The sequence below is a fragment of the Saccostrea echinata genome, unplaced genomic scaffold (assembly GCF_033153115.1).
Source record: "Saccostrea echinata isolate AGI-Se365-2 ecotype Australia unplaced genomic scaffold, CSIRO_AGI_Sech_v1 ptg000023l, whole genome shotgun sequence".
In the NCBI taxonomy this organism is placed as follows: domain Eukaryota; kingdom Metazoa; phylum Mollusca; class Bivalvia; order Ostreida; family Ostreidae; genus Saccostrea; species Saccostrea echinata.
In genome coordinates this window covers 10,822,865-10,842,018 of record NW_026889772.1, presented here as the reverse complement: position 1 = coordinate 10,842,018, position 19,154 = coordinate 10,822,865, and the positions used below count along the sequence as shown (strand labels likewise).

At 34.2% G+C, this 19,154-nt stretch overlaps 3 protein-coding genes across 4 annotated transcripts; all 3 read left to right on the top strand.

Annotated features, from left to right (window-relative positions):
- Positions 1-705: 705 nt before the first annotated feature.
- LOC133191461 (uncharacterized) lies at positions 706-2,949 on the top strand. Its single transcript, XM_061327213.1, has 3 exons — positions 706-1,904; positions 2,031-2,552; positions 2,662-2,949. Exons 1-3 carry the CDS (start codon positions 1,043-1,045, stop codon positions 2,928-2,930), a joined length of 1,653 nt encoding a protein of 550 aa, XP_061183197.1. The 5' UTR covers positions 706-1,042; the 3' UTR covers positions 2,931-2,949.
- Positions 2,950-9,066: 6,117 nt separating this feature from the next.
- LOC133191462 (uncharacterized) lies at positions 9,067-12,046 on the top strand. 2 transcript variants are annotated; one of them, XM_061327214.1, is made up of 3 exons: positions 9,067-9,169; positions 9,282-9,476; positions 10,303-12,046. In XM_061327214.1, exons 1-3 carry the CDS (start codon positions 9,131-9,133, stop codon positions 10,528-10,530), a joined length of 462 nt encoding a protein of 153 aa, XP_061183198.1. In that variant the 5' UTR covers positions 9,067-9,130; the 3' UTR covers positions 10,531-12,046. The 2 variants fall into 2 exon arrangements, with proteins under 2 accessions (XP_061183198.1, XP_061183199.1); XM_061327215.1 differs by having other exon boundaries at positions 9,112-9,160.
- Positions 12,047-15,614: 3,568 nt separating this feature from the next.
- On the top strand, positions 15,615-17,360 carry LOC133191460 (uncharacterized). The gene has a single exon (XM_061327212.1). It carries the CDS (start codon positions 15,685-15,687, stop codon positions 17,179-17,181), a length of 1,497 nt encoding a protein of 498 aa, XP_061183196.1. The 5' UTR covers positions 15,615-15,684; the 3' UTR covers positions 17,182-17,360.
- The last annotated feature ends 1,794 nt before the right edge of the window (positions 17,361-19,154 follow it).

The following is a 19,154-nucleotide window of genomic DNA, read 5'->3' as shown; positions in this document are numbered from 1 at the left end:
GTCCGTCAACACGTTGCCTATCTGCCTACTGGGACTCAACAAGCAATACGATTCTAAGGTATGAATGGAGTGTAGGCTTAGAAGGAATTTCAATCGGATATGATGTATTTGATCTTCACAAAGAATATCCTTGGAAAAACATTGGCCTCGATACTCAGTTTGTCTATTGTTTGCCTCCTGGAAAGCAGTTTAAACATATGCATTCATATGTTATATTTTTGAGGTCATGGATGACGGGCACTGACTATGTAATATCTGAATCAGAACCTGTTACCATCGATACTTCTCCCCCACAGATAAATAGGGGTAAAGCCTTGAAAGACTCGCTTGATAACTGTGCCACACATTCCCATTCGGGGAAATCATTCAAAGATTTAACGACTTGCTGGGACGGAGTGTTTTCAGATCGGCAGAGTGGAATAAAGAACTACAAAATATTTGTAGGAACAGTGCCGGGAGGTAATTAGATACGTCTTTAATTGTCAAAATTTAGACTTATTCTATATTATTGATAATCTATCCCTATATCTTTAACCCTAGCATACGCTTCTTGTTATTCAGCAGTAATGTTCATGTGTCACTGTTTTCATTATTGTTAATTTCGTAATTTTAATTTATGTTCTCGGAATTAAATATTTACATTTATTATTCTATAGGGCATGATGTTTCGGGCATACTCAATGTTGGCTTAAAATTGAATTTCACTTGGCACTTTTCCAACTTGCACCCCGGAGTCAAGTATTTTTCGACTGTTCAAGCAGTTAACAATGTTGGTCTTCAAACAACATTATTCTCTTCCGGCATTCTTATTGATGATACTTCTCCATCAGTCGGTATTGTGTATAATACGGCTTTCTTCCAAAATAGTCCTTGGCAAACAGTTTTGACTTCATTAACAGCATCTTGGGAAGGTTTTACAGATCACGAGTCCTTCATAAGTAGCTACTTTGTGGCTTTGGTAGATTCTGATGGTAATATTATCAAAAACTTCGAGAATGTAGGAATCCGGAATAAACACACCTTTTCAAATCTCACTCTAAATATGCATAAACAATACACCTTTCTTGTGAAAGCACAAAATTCTGTTGGTCTTAGAAGCAACGCAGCTCGATCTCAACACATATCATTCGATGGGTCAAAGCCAAAAGGAATGAAATGCCAACACTACAGTCAAATTATATACAATTCAACAGTTTCGTCGATTGCCAAAGAAAACTTTGTATCAGGACAACTTAATGTCACAAAGGGCCACTACAGATTTAACGTTCAGGTACATACGCTTCACAAATTTCGTCATGATTCAATACACATTTTTATTGAAGACACTAGCCATGAAATTCCAACGGATGATTTAGAAAATGGATTCCATTATCTGTCTTCAACTGAAAAAACCGTCAATGTATATGTAGATATCACAACACTAAGAATGATGAACGATAATTTTACGATTCGTGTGACTGGACAGAAATGTTTGAGACTTGAAGAAGCAAATGACAAAGTCATTTCCTTTCGCCAAATTTCCCCAAATCACGTGTTAATTTCTGCTTTTATTGTGGACGAAGAAAGTGATATAACATCTGTGGATGTGTTAGTTGGAACCATTAAAAATGCCCAGCAGATAGCACACTTTTCCATGAATACTGGAACATTTGTCAGGACAATCCACATTTTACAACAACAAACAACACCAATAATTGTTTCCGTTTACGCCAAAAATGGTGCTGGTTTGCTAGAAAACTTTTATGCTTTACCCATTGCATTAGATCACACAGCACCCATGATAGTTATTACAGACGTTTTTGTTTCATATGAAACAGATGATACTGAAGTAAAATCCATTTTTACAATACGATGGAATGTAGAGGAGGAACAAAGTGACATACGGGAATGCTCTTGTGCTTTGGGTAAGTTTCTCTTTCTTTTTTACAATCAAACTTTATCTTTAAAAGTTAGAGATTTCTTGACTATCACTTTTTCAAGTTCTAATAAAAATGTTTTTAACTCAGCTAGTTGAAATATTTTGTTTCCAGGCAACATTATGGGTTCAGACACAATTTTATCATGGTTCAAATCAGAAAATACAACAGAATGCACAACAAGCAAGAGACTTAGACATGGCACAAAAGTGTTCGCTTCCGTGAAATGCGTCAATACGATTGGATTAATTTCTGAGGTCAATAATAAAAATGTCACTATTGTGGCATACGAAGCGCCAATCACCACTCAGTCGGAAGTGAATTTTGCTGTTAACAGCTTTAAGATGAAGACACTGGAACATATCCAACATTCCACTAGTTCACTTCATTTTAACTGGTTGAGCTTTCAGGATATTACAGGGTTCATTAATTATAACTTTTGCATAAAATCTGATGAAAATATAGTGTTAAATTCTACAAATATTGGAAAGCATAATTATGTTTCAATTGATGATCTTGATCTTCAGTATAACGGTACCTATACAGCTAACGTGTACGCAGTCAATTCTGGTGGGAAAATGAGTGACTCAATAAATGGAAGTATAAAAGTACTTGATATTGCTCCAATCCAAACAGGTAAGATCACTGTCATTGTTAGAAATGCAAAAATTGAAAGAATTCATCTTAATAAAAAAAACAGATAATTATACATTACCCCTTTTTATCTATATTACTAATATTGAAGGAAAGAGATGCAAAATTTCGATGGGCAAGGGAAAGTTGAATGTTACGTGGAATGGAGTGTTCCAATTAGACTCCAGGATAGACTATAGTTATACAGTGTTCATTGGATCTCAAGTTGGTTATGCAGATATTGTGAGAAATATGAATACAAAAGATGACTCTGTTATTGTTCAAACAAACATGGACATACGAGATGTATTTATTGTCATTACAGCTGAATATGCCACGCATTTTCAGTCGACTTACAGGGAGCACATGCAGGTCCCATAGACAGTTTTATTGTTCTTAGAAGAGAAAGCGTAAGCATCAATTTATCATGAGATTTCAGCATCTTTTCAAAAATGCTGCAAAAAATTTATCTGGATGAATTGATGCAGTATATCGCTTTCAAATAGTTTTCTAGGTAACTAGTTTTGCTTAACATTAATATGATTTGGTATGTCTTCGAATTGTTTGAAAATATATATATATATATATATATATATATATATATATATATATATATATATATATATATATATATATATATATATATATATATATATAATGCATGTAATTGATAATAGAATATTGTATTTTATTATTATTTGTGTTAAGTAATTTGTGTACTGCATATACATACATCCATCCTGATTGATGGTGAATACTGTATTATATTTTTAATTTTTGTAATGTGTGGATCATGATTGATAAATTATTATTTTCAGTAATAGTTTGTGTAATGCATATATCGTGATTAATATCGATTATTGTATTGTTTTGTGTAATGTGTAGCTCATGATTAATATCGACTATTGTTATCATTTATAGTTTGTGCAATGCACATTTTAAGATTGATATAAAAAAAAAACAAATAATGGTTTCTGTAATGCATATATGATATCGAATAATGTATTTCACATAAAAGTTTTCGTAATGCATTGATTATGATTGATATAGGATACAATAAAATAAACATGAAATAATCATTAAAAACAAACGTACGGCGATAGTGAATAAGCTTTGGGTTTCTAGTCCTAAGTGATCGTTATATCCTTTCTCTAATGAACTCAAATAATAGCAGAGTATTTTAATGTTATGATTCCTCTGTTTTAAAATTTGTACACAGAAAAAAAAATTCAGCATACGTTGAACATAATAAATCAGCAGCATGTATCTCTCTCAAAGTGTTCACATTCACTTTTACATTTTCTAAGGAAAAAAAGCATACAATTCAAATCAAACCACCTCCATCATAAACTTCTTTTATACTAGCAATGCCTCAATGAAGCTCTAAACTATTTCTAGTGTCAACATAAAAGTGCAAACTTTTCTATACTGCTGTTTATGAAAATCATATTTTTTTTCCTTTGGGAGTATAGAGATTTTTAACAACTTCTGAAAAATTTTGTTTTTTTTTTTTGCTCGATTAAATATCTGCCATGTTCAACAAACATTATACTACACCTGTCACACTTCTGTAGTTGGGTGGGGAAGGTACATTTTTTCCTTTTTCTGTGCTTCCACCCTTTCTTATCTCTTAACTATATCCTGATTTTGCCTCCCTTCTACCTTTCGCTTGTCCATATCTTTTCCAAACTCCTCCTGTCTCCGAGTCCCTGAATCTCTCCAATCTTTAATTTAACTTGTCTACATTTCTGAGTTGTAAACAGATCTTCATAACAATAAGAATATGTAAAATAAAACAAAAAATGCTTAAATAAAGTAAAGATACATCCGCATCACGTAAAGGTGTCGAAAAAATTCCCTTTTACTCTACATTTTTTCTGATGATGATTCTGTACATTCTATTCAGCCTAATTTATTGGAACTGTTTTGTTCCTGTTACGATTAACTAAATTGTGTGGTCTTGGTCTTGGCTGGGTTGATTGATGTCGCTAATACCAGAACTTAAGGCTTCCTGGATTTCAACAGAGCATTCAGATATGTTGGATTCGTTCAAACCCTGTTTAGCATTACACATATTCTGCCTCTTGAATAAAAAACTTCTCTTGAACTGGTTTAGTGGTTGGTTGGATATGCCCCCAGAAATGTTTCTTTCTCTTCTTCGGCCTTCAAATAAGGTATGTGCTTCTGTTGAAGGGTTGGTCTCCCGCTATTTGGCATCTTGGGAGATGTTTGAAAATTTTTTGGAGCACCTTAAAAAAATCATGTATTTATTTATTTATTTTTAAAACTTTATGCTTGATTATTCTGGTCGCAATTTCGTGATGGGCTTAATTCTGAGGTAAATATCTCGATCACTATCAAATTCATTGCAATATATATATATATATATATATATATATATATATATATATATATATATATATATATATATATATATATATATATATCATATCTTCAAATTGTTCTTACAGGTTATATTAAGAAAAAATTACCAAACACTCACCGTATGTTTTCCTCAAATTTTTAATCAGTTAAGTATTATGTATATATAAGAACAAATGCATGCCTCCACCACCAAAGTATCACAACAAAGCTGAGACTATGTAATCCACAGAGGGCGTAAAATAATGTGGTTATAGTTGTACAGAGCAGGCTGAGTGTCATCTTTGTCATAACTGGAATTGTTGCTTATCTTAACACGATCTGAAGTGAAGAAAATTATTAATTTTTAAGCTTTATATTCTAAAATATTCTCTTTTTTATGAAAATGGAGTTTTAACTGCCATGTATCTAATTTCTATTTTTTTCTTAAATGTATGGTTTTCATTTTAAAATATCTATTTCTCAACTGATATGTGAATCAGAGTAACACATATGTTCAACTTCTTTGAAAATATTTTTACAAAATATAACCTGTTAAAACTATTTATTGTCTTCTGCGATAACTTATCTACACAACCATACATGGCATGTTTGTCTTTATTATAAAGAATAGCTGTCACGTATTTTTGCCTCCATAATCGAAGATTCGGGGTATAAAGTTTTTGCCCTGTCCGTCCGTCTGTCTGTCTGTCTGTCTGTTTAGCTTTTTGTGCACAAAAACTTTAACATTGCCCATAACTTTTGATTAATTTGAGCTATGGCTTTCATATTTCACATGTGTATACCGTGTGCCAAGATTTCCTTTGGGTACCAACATAATTGACCTCTTGACCTTGGAGTTTGACCCACTTTTGCAAAAATTTAACAAACCTTCACCTAGGCCATAATTTTGAACAGTTGGTGCTGGGGCTTTCATATTTCACATGTCTATTCATCGTGATAAGTCATTTCCATGGGTGTAAATATTTTTTACCTTTTGACCTTGACCTTAGAGTTTGACCCACTTACTTAAACCTTGCCCATAACTTTTAAACAATTAGTACTAGAGCTTTCAAATTTCACAAGTGTATTTCCTGTGACAAGACCTTTCTTTCGGTACCAACAATTTTGACATTTTAATCTTGACCTTGGAGTTTGACCTACTTTTGAAAAACTTAATTTAACCTTGACCATAACTTTTGAACAGTTAGTATTAGGGCATACATATTTAACATGAGTATTCCTGTGACAAAACATTCCCTTGGATACCAATTATTTCGATCCTTTGACCTCGACTTTGGGGTTTGAACCCACTTCTGGAGAAAACTATAACCTTGGCCAGAACTTTTGATCAGTCAGTGCTAGGGTTTTCATATTTCACATGTGTACTTCTTGTGACAAGACCTTCCCTTGGGTACCAATAATTTGACCCTATGACCTTGACCTTGAAGTTTGACCTACTTTTGAAAAACTTTAACCTTGTCTATAACTTTTGAACAGTTAGTGTTTTTACTGCTTTTGAACAGTTAGGGCTTTCATATTTCATAGGTATATTCCTTGAGCAAGGCCTTTCTATAGGTATTCTATAGGTACATTTTTTATCTGGACCTTGATCTTGGAGTTTGACTTGCATTTGAAAAACTTTCACTTTTGCATTAAGATGTAATACGGGGGCATCAGTGTTACACAAACACATCTTGTTTTTTTTTATGATGTGATCAAGCAACTGGCTTGTGTGATAATTTTGCATAATTAGCAAACAGCGTCAAAACTCTGCTCCTCGACGGGAGAAATTCGACTCACACCATGAAGTGGAATGTACTGATCCAAATTTAGAAAGTAGGCGCCATATCTTTTTAGTCCCCTACCGGTGAAACCGAAGGGGACTATAGGTTTCCTCCTAGTCTGTCCTTCCGTCTGTCTGTCCTTCTGTCTGTCAGTCTGCCCCACTTGGTTTTCCGCAATTTTTTTTTCTAAAAGCTTGCAGATATTGAGCTGATTTTTGGTATGTGAGTGTATCTTAATGAGTTACAGCTCAAGTTTGCATTTCGTTCCACTTCAATGATTTTTGACGGAATTACGACCTTTTCAATTTTCAGGGTTTTCCGCAATTTTTTTCTAAACGCTTGTAGATATTGAGCTGATTTTTGATATGTGACTTTACCTTGATGAGTTATAGATCAAGTTTGCATTTCGTTCCGCTTCAATGATTTTTGACGGAATTATGGCATTTTCAATTTTTAACGGGAGCCAGATTACACTTGCCGGTACGGGACTAGTATTGCTAATGCAATACTCTCAGAATGCTTGTTTTCTTCGAATTTTTTTTAAACAGTCTGAGTTAGAAATGATCATTCTTTCAGGTTTGAAAAACTTGAGCTTTCCTCAGACACGTTTATCAGTCATTCTACAAAAACATGTCCAATTAAGAATTTTTATGTCGCTTGCAAATTTACAGTTGTTATATCTTAACTATAAATTTAAAGATCGATTTCAACTCTAAGACTTCACATACACACATGGTTTTGCAAATATTTACCGATATATATGCAACTGAGGTTTTGATATGAACATGTAATGTTGAAAAACGTAGTCCACTGCAAATCTTAATGTCGCTTCATTTATTTACAAATTTCAAGATGAAATTTTCAGCCGTAAAAGCGTTCCGAATAGATTGCTATGAATGTTGCAAAAAGTTTTTTTATCCTGTATAAAAAGAAATGAAACCACTTTTCGCAAAGAAATACATGGATCTTCTTTCATGCAAAATCATAGCATGTCGCTAAAAATCGATTAATTTCCGTAACGATTTTGTTTAAATTTCACGCACAGAATACAGATTTCAAAAAGAACTGTTCAATTTATCTGAAAGTGACCAAGGTACCTTATATCATCGATTCTAGTTGCGAGTCAGCTATTTTAGACGATTACATTTTCGATATAACAAAATGAATTAGACAAAAAACAGTTGTTTCTCTTAAAAATTTAACTTCCGTAACGGTAATTCAGGAAAGTGCTTGCATTAAAGGTATAAAAAGATAATTATATATATATATATATATATATATATATATATATATATATATATATATATATATATATATATATATATATATATATATATATATATTACTTTGGGAGCAAAATGCGTCATACTTTTGTTTAATATCCTAAAACAAACTTTGATTTTAACTATTGCCGAGAAATTTAACTTTTATTGCTAGGAATTAACTTCAGTAACGATTAACTTCCGAAACGATATTTTTCCCGAAATTTTAAATTAATTACGATTCATGCAAGACTTCACGAATCATACTGAACATCAGAAACGACAAATTGGTCAAATTTAGCTTTATTCAAAAAATAATAAGACATGATGGTCAAGCATTAACTTCCGTAACATTACCTTAAAATCAATGGTATATTGAAATTGTTTTAAAAAGTTAACGATACCAGATTTGTGGACAATTCTTTTTTTTTAAGTTCACTGAGATGTCCTTTAGAGAATTATGATGTTCATTTTGCTATTTGAATCAATTATTTTTTTCGTGTTTTATACTGACCCTGAATTGGTCCATTTATCGTAGAATGACTGTTAAATGCTTACTTTTGTTTGCGACCGAATTGATGTTGTGCATCAATCTTGCTTATATACATGTATCTATAATGATAAACTACCTTGGGGGATTGCTCTGTATCATAATTCAAGAATAGATTGATCGAAGATCATACATTGTGTCCACTGAAAAGACAAATCATCACAGAAACAAAAAGACAAGCCGAAGGAAAAGAAGAAGATCAGGCACATTATCCTCACAATGAACCCGAACTGAGTGATCATGAAGATGAAAATGTGCAAATGTCCTGTACTTCGGGATTTCAAAATAAACGTCCTAGGAGAAAAAGTGTTTTGTTGTTCACGTTTGCTTTCGCTAATGAATATAGGAAAAGCACATGGTGTTTTCCTCAAAGTCATTACGTCGTTACCTACACAGGGGCGGTAACATTCTATGTTTGTTTTTGTTTTTTACGCGATCACTATATATACAAAAAGGTTAACATAGTTATCACGCAAAATCACTTGGCCCATAAATACATCGGGTTCGAACTTATCATAATTATTAAACCTCCTTTCGGTTTGACTGACGAATGTTGTCTGTCGAGTTTCTATACATATCAGGATATCTTTGTTACTATAACTATAGTGTTAAACACGTTAGATGTTGAAATGGACTTGGAACATATACGATGTTATCAAGGTTTGTATGTTAAGTTTTTAAAGATTTTATTCAATGAAATTTGTGTATCGTTTTTCTTTTTTTTTTTAAAGAAAGTTTGACTCACCAATAACCCGTTTTAACTAATTTGAAGGAGTCGTACAAGTACCTGAAAATTTATGCAAAATGCAAAAAACTGCTGAGAAAGAACGTTCCAATTGATACAGCTTTATCAAAACCGAAGGATGGAGGAGTTCCTTTCAAAACACCGGGTATTTATACGTTTAAACAGAAAAGAAAAGTGATTTACCTAGGCATGTCATCAAAGGATATCCGAACCCGACTTCAGGTATAATGTATAATGAATCATTGGTCAATCATTGGTGTCATTAAAAGGAGTCTCTGAACCATTAATGAAATTTTATTTCACATCAAGAAATTCTACATATTTAATAAATCTATAATATGTTTTACGGTGTGACCGTTGGGGCGAGCGCAGTTATACCATCAAAAAGCTATAGCAGCTTACACTTGTAACATTGATCCGCCTCTTCAAACGTCAAACCGCACAAGACACAGGCTAGACTGTGACGTCACATGACGTCGGAATTTACGGAGACAGCCGAGCGTCTGGTTGAACGAGACTAAAGATCTTGTGCAATAATAAATGAAATACCCTGTAGAGTAGATGTAATTATTTTTTGTTTCTTTTAAGCTCTCTGCAAAGAAAGAAAAGTAAACGTATCTCTCTGTAATGAATAATTATCCTTGGTCTTTTGTATGTTTTGTAAGAATTTCGCATGGAACCCTGGTAGCGAAGGAATTCTGGGAATGTTGCACCAGAAAATTTGCCTGACGTATGTACAGATTTCATTCCGAATTTCCTCTGTTCTTACACGTTAGTCTATTGAGCTCGCTTCGCGAGCAGCGCTTCGCGCTGCTCGCTGCGCTCGCTATAAAGTTTTAATCAACATTTGCTAAAATATTGAAAGATATATTTTTCCTGGTGTGGATTTTTTTCAGGTTGTTGCAAGTCTTTTGATACTGCAATAAACGTTTACAGTATTCATGGTATTATCAAATTTAAACTATCAGAACTTTCTTATTTTACAGTAATGATCAGGATTTTAGCAATCAGTCACTTTACATGCTTTAAGGATTTTCTATTTGAACAGGCACACCTGAGTAACAATGATTACCAAGAAGTGGGTTTATATCTCCAGAAGTGGCACTTCAATGCCATCACTGTGTCCTGGGTGAAAGAGACAAATGCTGATATAAAGGAGAAGCAATACCTAGAGATTATCACTAACCTACAGGACAACGTTCCACATCTCAATAAGACATCAGGGAATTCAAAGAAAGCCACAAAAAAGTGTTCTTCTTGGAGAATTCTTAGATGATCTGTTTCCACAGTGTGCATTAAAAAGGGTATACTGTCCTGAATCCATGGTCACATGCCATTAATTAATTTAATCTGAGCCCTATCTTACAAATTTCAGAGAAATGGTGTCCTAAACCATATTACAACATGCTTGATCATGTAGATTTAGAGTCCTGCTCTGCAGCTGCCCTTATTGGTCAGTTTGTCTTTCTGCCTATTTGTTTTCTGTCCGCTCAGCTCAGCCTGGTTCATACTTCAGCATCAGAGTGCCTATAAGTAAAGGTTGTATATTGACCTTGATTCAAGTTTCCAGGTCAAAGGTAAAAGCTCAAAACCCTCATCCCAAGCATTTTTCCCTTTGCTCCAATTTGTCACGTACTTTTCCTAAAGAATGCCCTTGGGTAAAAGGGATGATAATCTTCTACCAAATTTTAGGTCAAAGGTCAGAGTCAAAGTAGATCTTTGTGTAAAATCCTCATCTGTGGTATTTATTTTCTGCAGCTGAATTATTTTGGCTCATACATGACTTTGAAACAAGTTTCTAGGTCTTAGGCAAGGTCAAAACAGACTCTGTGTAAACACTTTACTCCTTGGTTCTATCTCCTTAAAACATTTAAATACTTCCCTTAAGTGGCTTTGATGCAAGGTAAGGTTAAATCAGATCTTATTGAAAATTCTTTGTTTGGAGTATAAATTTTCTACTCTTTGGCCTGTTTGGCAAATTTCAAACTCTTTTACAAGTCCTTTTGCATTCCTTTTCATTCAATATTGGGGCACTTTAGATGGTGACCATCTCAATATTTTTGTCAAAAGTGCAAACAAATGAAAATCAATTAGTAAACATGAAAATGTATTGAAGATTGATCATCCCCTTTCTGCATTGTTATTCCATTCTTATGACAACATTAGTCTAAAGAAGTGTAATTAGTAACATGGCCTTGCTTATTTCAGCATTTCCAATTTTATATGTACATGGTTGTTGTAGAAGGCAAATGCAAAACCTATGAATAACCTGGCTTCCGGGCCACCAATGCTGAGATTTTCTCAAATCTAAGATTTCTCAGAAAATTTGAGTTTTTCTCACCGAACTGTGCCACCAAATAAATATTTTCTCAAACTCAGACTTGTCTTTTGAGTTTGTTTTTTTTTTTTTCTCAAATCTGAGATTTCTCTGAAACGTGCGTGCCACCAACGTTTTTTCCGACTCAGCTGAGAAAAAATCTCAGAGAGTTATTTTTAAGTAAAATGGTCGTAAATGTTATGACAGTGCACACTTTAATCCATGAATACACAAAGTAAAACGTGTAAACACAGAAAGCATGAGATTTTTATAATTTGGTGGCCCCGAAGCCTGGTCACTGCATAACTAATTTACATTAATTGTGTAATGTATGCTTATACATGATAAAAGAACAAAGTTTGCATTAATTTGAAATGTGAAGTTGGTTTTGATATAAAACTGAGATAAGAATAATATGCATGCGATGACAGAGATAACTTGGAACTTATATCAAATAAAAATTATGTGAAGCAGATGAGCTTACTTTATCTTGATTTTCATATTATATCTACCCAGCAAAACTACTATGTAACAATTTGATATCATTTCTTGGTTTTGTTCAGACAACCTATAAGTTTTTGAATGCAGCTTTTGCGCTGGGATCCCCTCATCTTTCTATCATTTTCTCTGAACGTCTTCACAATCTCGGAATTTTACAATTTTGGATATTTTAAAATCTACTAAAAAATTATTTTATAAAGGTCTCTCCTTAGAGTCAAAGATTAAAAGTGTAAGAAAATTGTACCGAGCACAGGCGTTGATTTGCAGTTTAGGAACATTTTTCCCTTTTTCTACATAATATTGTTCCACTTTCCGCTGGAGGTTTATCGATGGCTTGGACAAAAACACACCTCAGGAAATACCAGAGGTTTGATCAGATACCTGAAAGTAAACGGGGCAAAAAAACCCCAGACCTATGGAAATACCAGATGTTTGATTAGATACCTGAAAGTAAACGGGGCAAAAAACCAGACCTCTGGAAATACCAGAGGTTTGATCATATACCTGAAAGTAAACAGGGCAAAAACACAGACCTCTGCAAATACTAGATGTTTGATCATATACCTGAAAGTAAACAAGGCAAAAACACAGACCTCTGCAAATACCAGAGGTTTGATCAGATACCTGAAAGTAAACAGGGCAAAAACACAGACCTCTGCAAATACCAGAGGTTTGGTCTGAAGTAGGGATGTCAACGAATATTCATTCGATGAGTTGATATTCGAATATAAATTTAAGATTCGAATATTCGGTGTTTTACAGATTTCGTAAAAAGAAATAGTGTTTAGTAAATTTTGATTAAATGAAAACCTTCTTAGAATGTCTAAAAGACGTGAAGAGTATACTGATCAAAATAAATTTAATTGATCATTGAATGAGTGTCTGATAGAATTAGTCTGTAAGTGATATTGTAAAGGGCTCGATTTCTGAATAAATGTGTAAAATACTTGATTATCTCGGGTTGTACATAATCCTGAATTTTATATTCATTATCGGTAAATTAATTAATTACCTAGGAAAATTGTCTATGGAAATATTTGTTTATATTTTAAAAATATTTTATCCAATATTTAATCATATCTCTTATTAGACTGATAACTGTAATTAATTACATGTATTGAAATCTAAACAGTATACGACTATCCTGCCTTTGGTAAGACGATTGGTTCCTCAGTTGGAGCTACTTTTAATTCATTAAATTTGTTAAAATCATATTTTTCTACATTTAAATCAATTATTTATTTCACAGATTGACAAATATCAAATGGAATTTCTTATTGTACATCTACAAAAGCCTTCACACAGTTTTACTCCAATATTAGAATACCTACGCTAAACCTTTCATGAGAGTAGGATCATGCATATTTAAAATAAACCAGATTTCATTTATTTTATCGAATATTCGAATATATTCGAATACTTTCATTGAATATTCGAATATGAATCATTGACAAAATTGACATCCCTAGTCTGAAGGGAGTAAGTACCCCGTATCGACCGATCGAACTCGCCACGAGCCTTCTGTATAGACTAATAGAGCAGTAACGAGTAGTCCACAGCCATCCCAAGCAATGGCTAAACAACTAGCTATGAAACGAGTCATTTAAAACTACAACCAACGATAGGTTGTGCATGTTTTAAATTTTGCAAACAAGGTCATTACTAGCATAATAACATAGAATTGCTAAATGTTGATTTTAAACGAGAGTGTGTAAAGGCCAGTAACATCAACTTATTTGTCAGTGGTCTGTCTTGGCTTTGAAAATGATTATACTCGGAACATGTTCTTGCGTACCGAATCAGTTGGAAGACATAATTAAGCGCGATAATTTATGCAGGTGATATATATAGTGGAGTCACAGACACGTGTTTCTGTAATAAAATTTTACCCTATACAATGATAATTTACTTCTGGGTAAAACTTTATACAGAACAAGTGCCTGTGTGTGGAGTTAAAAGGGGAAGCCGATGATAGAAAAGCTGAATTAAGTCGGTCCTTTGATTGTCATGTAGTTTGTTGTTTGTTAGTAAGAAAAAATTCTGCCATCTTGCAAAAAAAAAAAAATAAAATAAAATTACTCATTTCCGTCGAATAAGTATTTTTCAATGTAATCAGTTGAAAACTGGTCATTTCAAATGTAATCGGCAGCTGAAAATTGGTCATGCAATCTGTAAAGAAAGAACTTATCGGGCCCTGCATCAGTCTCTCACCGGAAAAGATGCAATTTTTGCCGCTTCGAATTTTCGTCAGGCATTTGGCTGCATGTGGATAGTATCAGGGAATTTTGTCACCCTTCCTTATTTATTCCTTTTCTGTAATGATTTAGGAATGGACATCCTAAAAGAGTATTTAATTAGAAATAAATTATTTGCTAGTAAGTTCTAGATAATTTTGAGCAAGAAAAGTTTCATTGGAGAAAGGTTTATTATTTTTTTTTTAAGAGAGAATAAGTTCAAGTATTCTTAATATTAAAAAGATTCATTAAACTTTGATGTACAGACTGATAAACGTGTGCCCGATTGTAACATTGTCCAAAAAAGTCAGGATGAATTAAGATATATATTGAAAATTGACACAACTCAATATAACTGACACTGGCGAATTTTCCTGCCCCCCCCCTTCTTTTGTGACCAAAAAATACATATTAAGAATTACAGTGTAACAAGATGTGTCGTAATGCCACAAATGCCCCCGCAGACAGCCAAAATTTCAAATGCCATATTTAGTTTTAAAGTTGTTTGCATTGAAATTTGAACCTCCATTCAGGAAGTTTTCTTCCAAATATCTGGGGCAAAATGCAAGTTGATCTGAACTCGCAGTTATGCACAAAATATGCATTTATAACTAAGATAATAAATAGAAATTGCAAAAGAGGGATACCTCTGACAAAAATCATCGAACCACGACCAAATTCAAACTTGACCTGTATTTTCTGGTAAAATACCTGGCTGCATATGCAATTTCTTCCTTATACATACATCTTTACAAAAGTTAGAGAGCGGACACTGAAAAATTCTTATTTTTTCTAAGTTCAAGAGGGATAACTCTGACAAAAATCATCGGACCATGACCAAATTCGAACTTGACCTGCATGCATATTCCAAACTTCCGCCAGAGTTCCTTTGTACCAAACCGAATCCATTACCAAATCTCTGTGTGCGGAGACGCAGAGGACTATTGGTAGTTTGCTGCTTATTCGTATGACGTATCCATATGTTGTTAGACATCGCATTTAATATATATATTTCTTGGACCCTTTAAAAAACCTGTTGTCCCTCCCCTTTTTTCAAGAATTCTGGAGATCACTGATTAACATACATGTATTTAGCTTTTAAAAAGTTTTTTTTATACTTCGTGGCAAATGTTAAAATAACAAATTAATATTTTTTTTTAAATGACCTACAAGGTTAATTCTATGTTCCAACTGATTACAGAAAATAGGTGAATTATCGAGACTCGGGAGCACAATCCAAATATTTTAAAATATCGGGTTCGAAAATCATATAAATATTCTGTCTCATCCGGTGTAAACAACAAAACAAAACCGTAAATGAAAACCAGCTAAGTTTGGAGGATAAAGAATGCTTTTGTTTCTTGCAGATGTTTAAGTCATGGATTTGTTGGCTTATGATTGGGGACTTTGGAAAAATCTAGTCAGAGAGATTTCATGCAATCAGAATGATCAGGATGCATCCTGCTTAAACACCGCAGTTCAGTGGTATGAAAATGAAACAATGTCTAAATATGGTTGTCAACCACAATGGTCAGAATTCCTCATGTGCCTGCAGCAGGAGGAGCCTATCATTCAAGATAGAGAGCTTAAATGGTACCCTGTTTTCCATCACCTTTCCTATGGTTTACAATCAGTCTTCCTTCAGCTTTTGCTTCACTTCAGACACAAAATACCTACATCAGAATTGGTCAACTTTACCAAAGTCATTGCTAGTTATGTCCATGGTGAAACTTGGGTTGATGCATACATACGAATGCTTGTAGCTCATTGTCAGTTGTTTAATACGGACATATCAGACGACTGTAAGCAAGTCAAAGGATATGTTTTCACCTCAGACAATGAGAAGATGGCAAACTCGGTATTACAGCAGCTAACATCAGGTCGGGGTCATGTGGCTCATTCATCACAGTTATCCCAACAAGGAAAGGAGGAGAGCAGCATACATTTAGATCCTACATTGCATGATGTATATGCCTCTCCTTCAGATGACTGTAAAAATAAAAGTACCACCAAGTCAGTAGAATTGACTGATTTAATAGAAGATAATGACACTGAAGAACCAACTGTAAAGAAAGCCAAAGTATCCAAAGAGGAGGCACTAGAACCAAACAAAATTTTAGAATCCCTAGATGCAGCAACACAGGCTGATTTGATGAAGCTGAGAGAACACTGGCAAAATGAATACAAAGATTTTCCAGAAGAATTTAAGTTATTTTACACTTCAACTCCAAACCAGGTGGGCGAGTACTGCAGATTTATGGACCTTGATAGTTTATCAGAAAATTCTGTGGCAAGTGCTTGTCAGAATCTACTGATAGTTAGTGAAAGCATTAGTCATGACAACAGTGTACAGTTTCTTCAGTCAGCTCTACTGCCCAAACTTTCTGCTGGTGCCTCCAGACCTATACTAGGTCTTTTGAAAGCTATTGGAGAAAAACTTCCAAATTCCCTTGTTGATGGAATATTTATGCACCTTGTTCTGTCAGAGAAATCAAGTTCCTCACATTATGATGTCATGTGCAAGATAATGAAAGATTCCATGCCAGTTCCAGTTCTTGTTCACTTTATCAAGAAACTTAACTCAACATTAGAAGACATAACAGAGGCTCAATTTCCAGTTTACCAAATGCTTTTTGATCTTAAGATTCCCTTGGGAAAAAAAGACATATCACTTATACTAGAAATTTTGCGAAAATCTGCACCAGCCTTTCCTAAGAACTTGAAATTTGGAAAGCTCGTCCTTGCCACCCTCAATGTGTATGGAAAACTGATGGAGAGAGAACATGTAACAACTGTTCAACAGATACTACAGTTCCATACATCTTTCCTGAAAAAATCTATTGAGTCTGCTATTAATAAGCTTGGAACCAATTAATGAAAAAATCCAGTCAGCCTTTGACAAGCTTAGAATCAATATAAACATCTGTGAAATGAACTATTTTCATTTTTGTTTTCTTAATGTTAAATCCAAATGGACTTGGAAATGTAGTGCCTTAAATGTATGTCATTAAAATTTAACACCTCATTTGATATAAAATTGATGTTAAATTCTCAGTCTCCATTGTGTCTTTCTAAATCCATTAATTTTCTTTTTTTTTTGGGGGGGGGGGGGGGGGCAAGTGCCTATCAGAATGTTTAGGCAGTGTTAACCTACTTGGAATAACTTACCTACATTCAAGTGCTGCTTATGCATGAAATACCACTCTTAGTGTTGTTTACCACCTGTGCAAATGTGCAGCCAGACAATAATCGTAAGCCACAACACTGGCCTGAGTCAACTTGGTCATGCTGTTCTGCAGAAGAATGTTTTTAAAGATTTTTTCCCATTCCATATACTCATGAAAAATTGGACCCTATATTCATATTGTAGCTCAACCAAAGAGGTTCTGACCAAACTTGAATCCAAACAACGTACTGATCCTTCAATATCAATGTGACCAACATGGCCTTGCTTTTCATGAGAAGATTTCTCAAAAAAAATTTCCTATGTAATATGCATTATGTCAAATTGTAAAAGGAGGTCAAACTTCCAGGTCAAGGTCATAGGGTCAAAAATCATACATATCTGGAAAGTTCTCGCAGGTTATGCTGCTAATGCACAAGCCAAGTATGAATGCCCTTAGGCTATCTATTCATTCAAAAGTTGTCACTATTGATGTTAAAATTTTTAAAAAGTAGGTCAAACTTCAAGGTCACTGGGTCAGAAATCATAGTACATTTGGAAAGGTCTTTCACAGGTAATGTACATGTGGAACATGAAAGCCCTGTACTTTCTCATTCAGAAGTTATAACCAAAATGAACTTATGTGACAGACAGGCAAAAAATGAGGTCTGGTGTGTCCCTCTGCAAAACTGGGGATAAATAATCATTAATACCAAGCTTCAAGACAATGTTCCAAGTTCCATTCTCCATAAAACATCTAGTAACTCAAAGAAGATTACCATGCAAGATATCTACCTCAGTCTGTTCCTGCAAAGTGTAATATGTGACTAATAAGAATTCTGACATCTGATACAATTACCTTGACATTCTATAGGAAGTGCTGTGAAATTAGAACTATGACTAGTCTTGTAAAAGTAGAGATACATGTATAGCTGTTTCGTTTGTATTAAGATGCTTGTTGCTTACCTTTCAAGCAAATAAAGAAAGTGATCTCATACCTTCCAAACCCTTTTTAGCTCACCTGAGCTGAAAGCTCAAGTGAGCTTTTCTGATCACCCATTGTCCGTCGTCCGTCCGTCCGTCTGTAAACTTTTCACATTTTCGACTTCTTCTCAAGAACCACTGGGCCAATTTTAACCAAACTTGATACAAAGCATCCTTGGGTGAAGGGGAGTGTAATTTGTTAAAATGAAGGGCCAAGTCCCCTTCAAAGGGGAGATAATCAAGAAAATACAAAAATTGGGTGGGCTCATTAAAAAATCTTCTTCTCAAGAACCACTGGGCCAGAAAAGCTGAAACTTATGTGGAAGCATCCTGGGGTAGTGTAGATTCTAAATTGTTCAAGTCATGACCCCCGGGGGTAGGGCGGGGCCACAATAGGGAATCCAAGTTTTACATTGAAATATATAAGAAAAATCTTTAAAAATCTTCTTCTCAAGAACCACTGGGCCAGAAAAGCTGAAACTTATGTGGAAGCATCCTGGGGTAGTGTAGATTCTAAATTGTTCAAATCATGACCCCCGGGGATAGGGCGGGGCCACAATAGGGAATCCAAGTTTTACATTGAAATATATAGGAAAAATCTTTAAAAATCTTCTCAAGAACCACTGGGCCAGAAAAGCTGAAACTTATATGGAAGCATCCTGGGGTAATGTAGATTCTAAATTGTTCAAATCATGACCCCT

Bases quoted from the DNA above. Each gene is read 5' to 3' on its own strand.
- LOC133191461 (XM_061327213.1), top strand. From the start codon at position 1,043: ATGCATAAACAATACACCTTTCTTGTGAAAGCACAAAATTCTGTTGGT. The intron at 1,905-2,030 runs GTAAGTTTCTCT...TTTTGTTTCCAG, and splicing joins GGAATGCTCTTGTGCTTTGG to GCAACATTATGGGTTCAGAC. The intron at 2,553-2,661 runs GTAAGATCACTG...CTAATATTGAAG, and splicing joins TATTGCTCCAATCCAAACAG to GAAAGAGATGCAAAATTTCG.
- LOC133191462 (XM_061327214.1), top strand. From the start codon at position 9,131: ATGTTGAAATGGACTTGGAACATATACGATGTTATCAAG. The intron at 9,170-9,281 runs GTTTGTATGTTA...ACTAATTTGAAG, and splicing joins ACATATACGATGTTATCAAG to GAGTCGTACAAGTACCTGAA. The intron at 9,477-10,302 runs GTATAATGTATA...CTATTTGAACAG, and splicing joins ATATCCGAACCCGACTTCAG to GCACACCTGAGTAACAATGA.
- LOC133191460 (XM_061327212.1), top strand. From the start codon at position 15,685: ATGGATTTGTTGGCTTATGATTGGGGACTTTGGAAAAATCTAGTCAGA.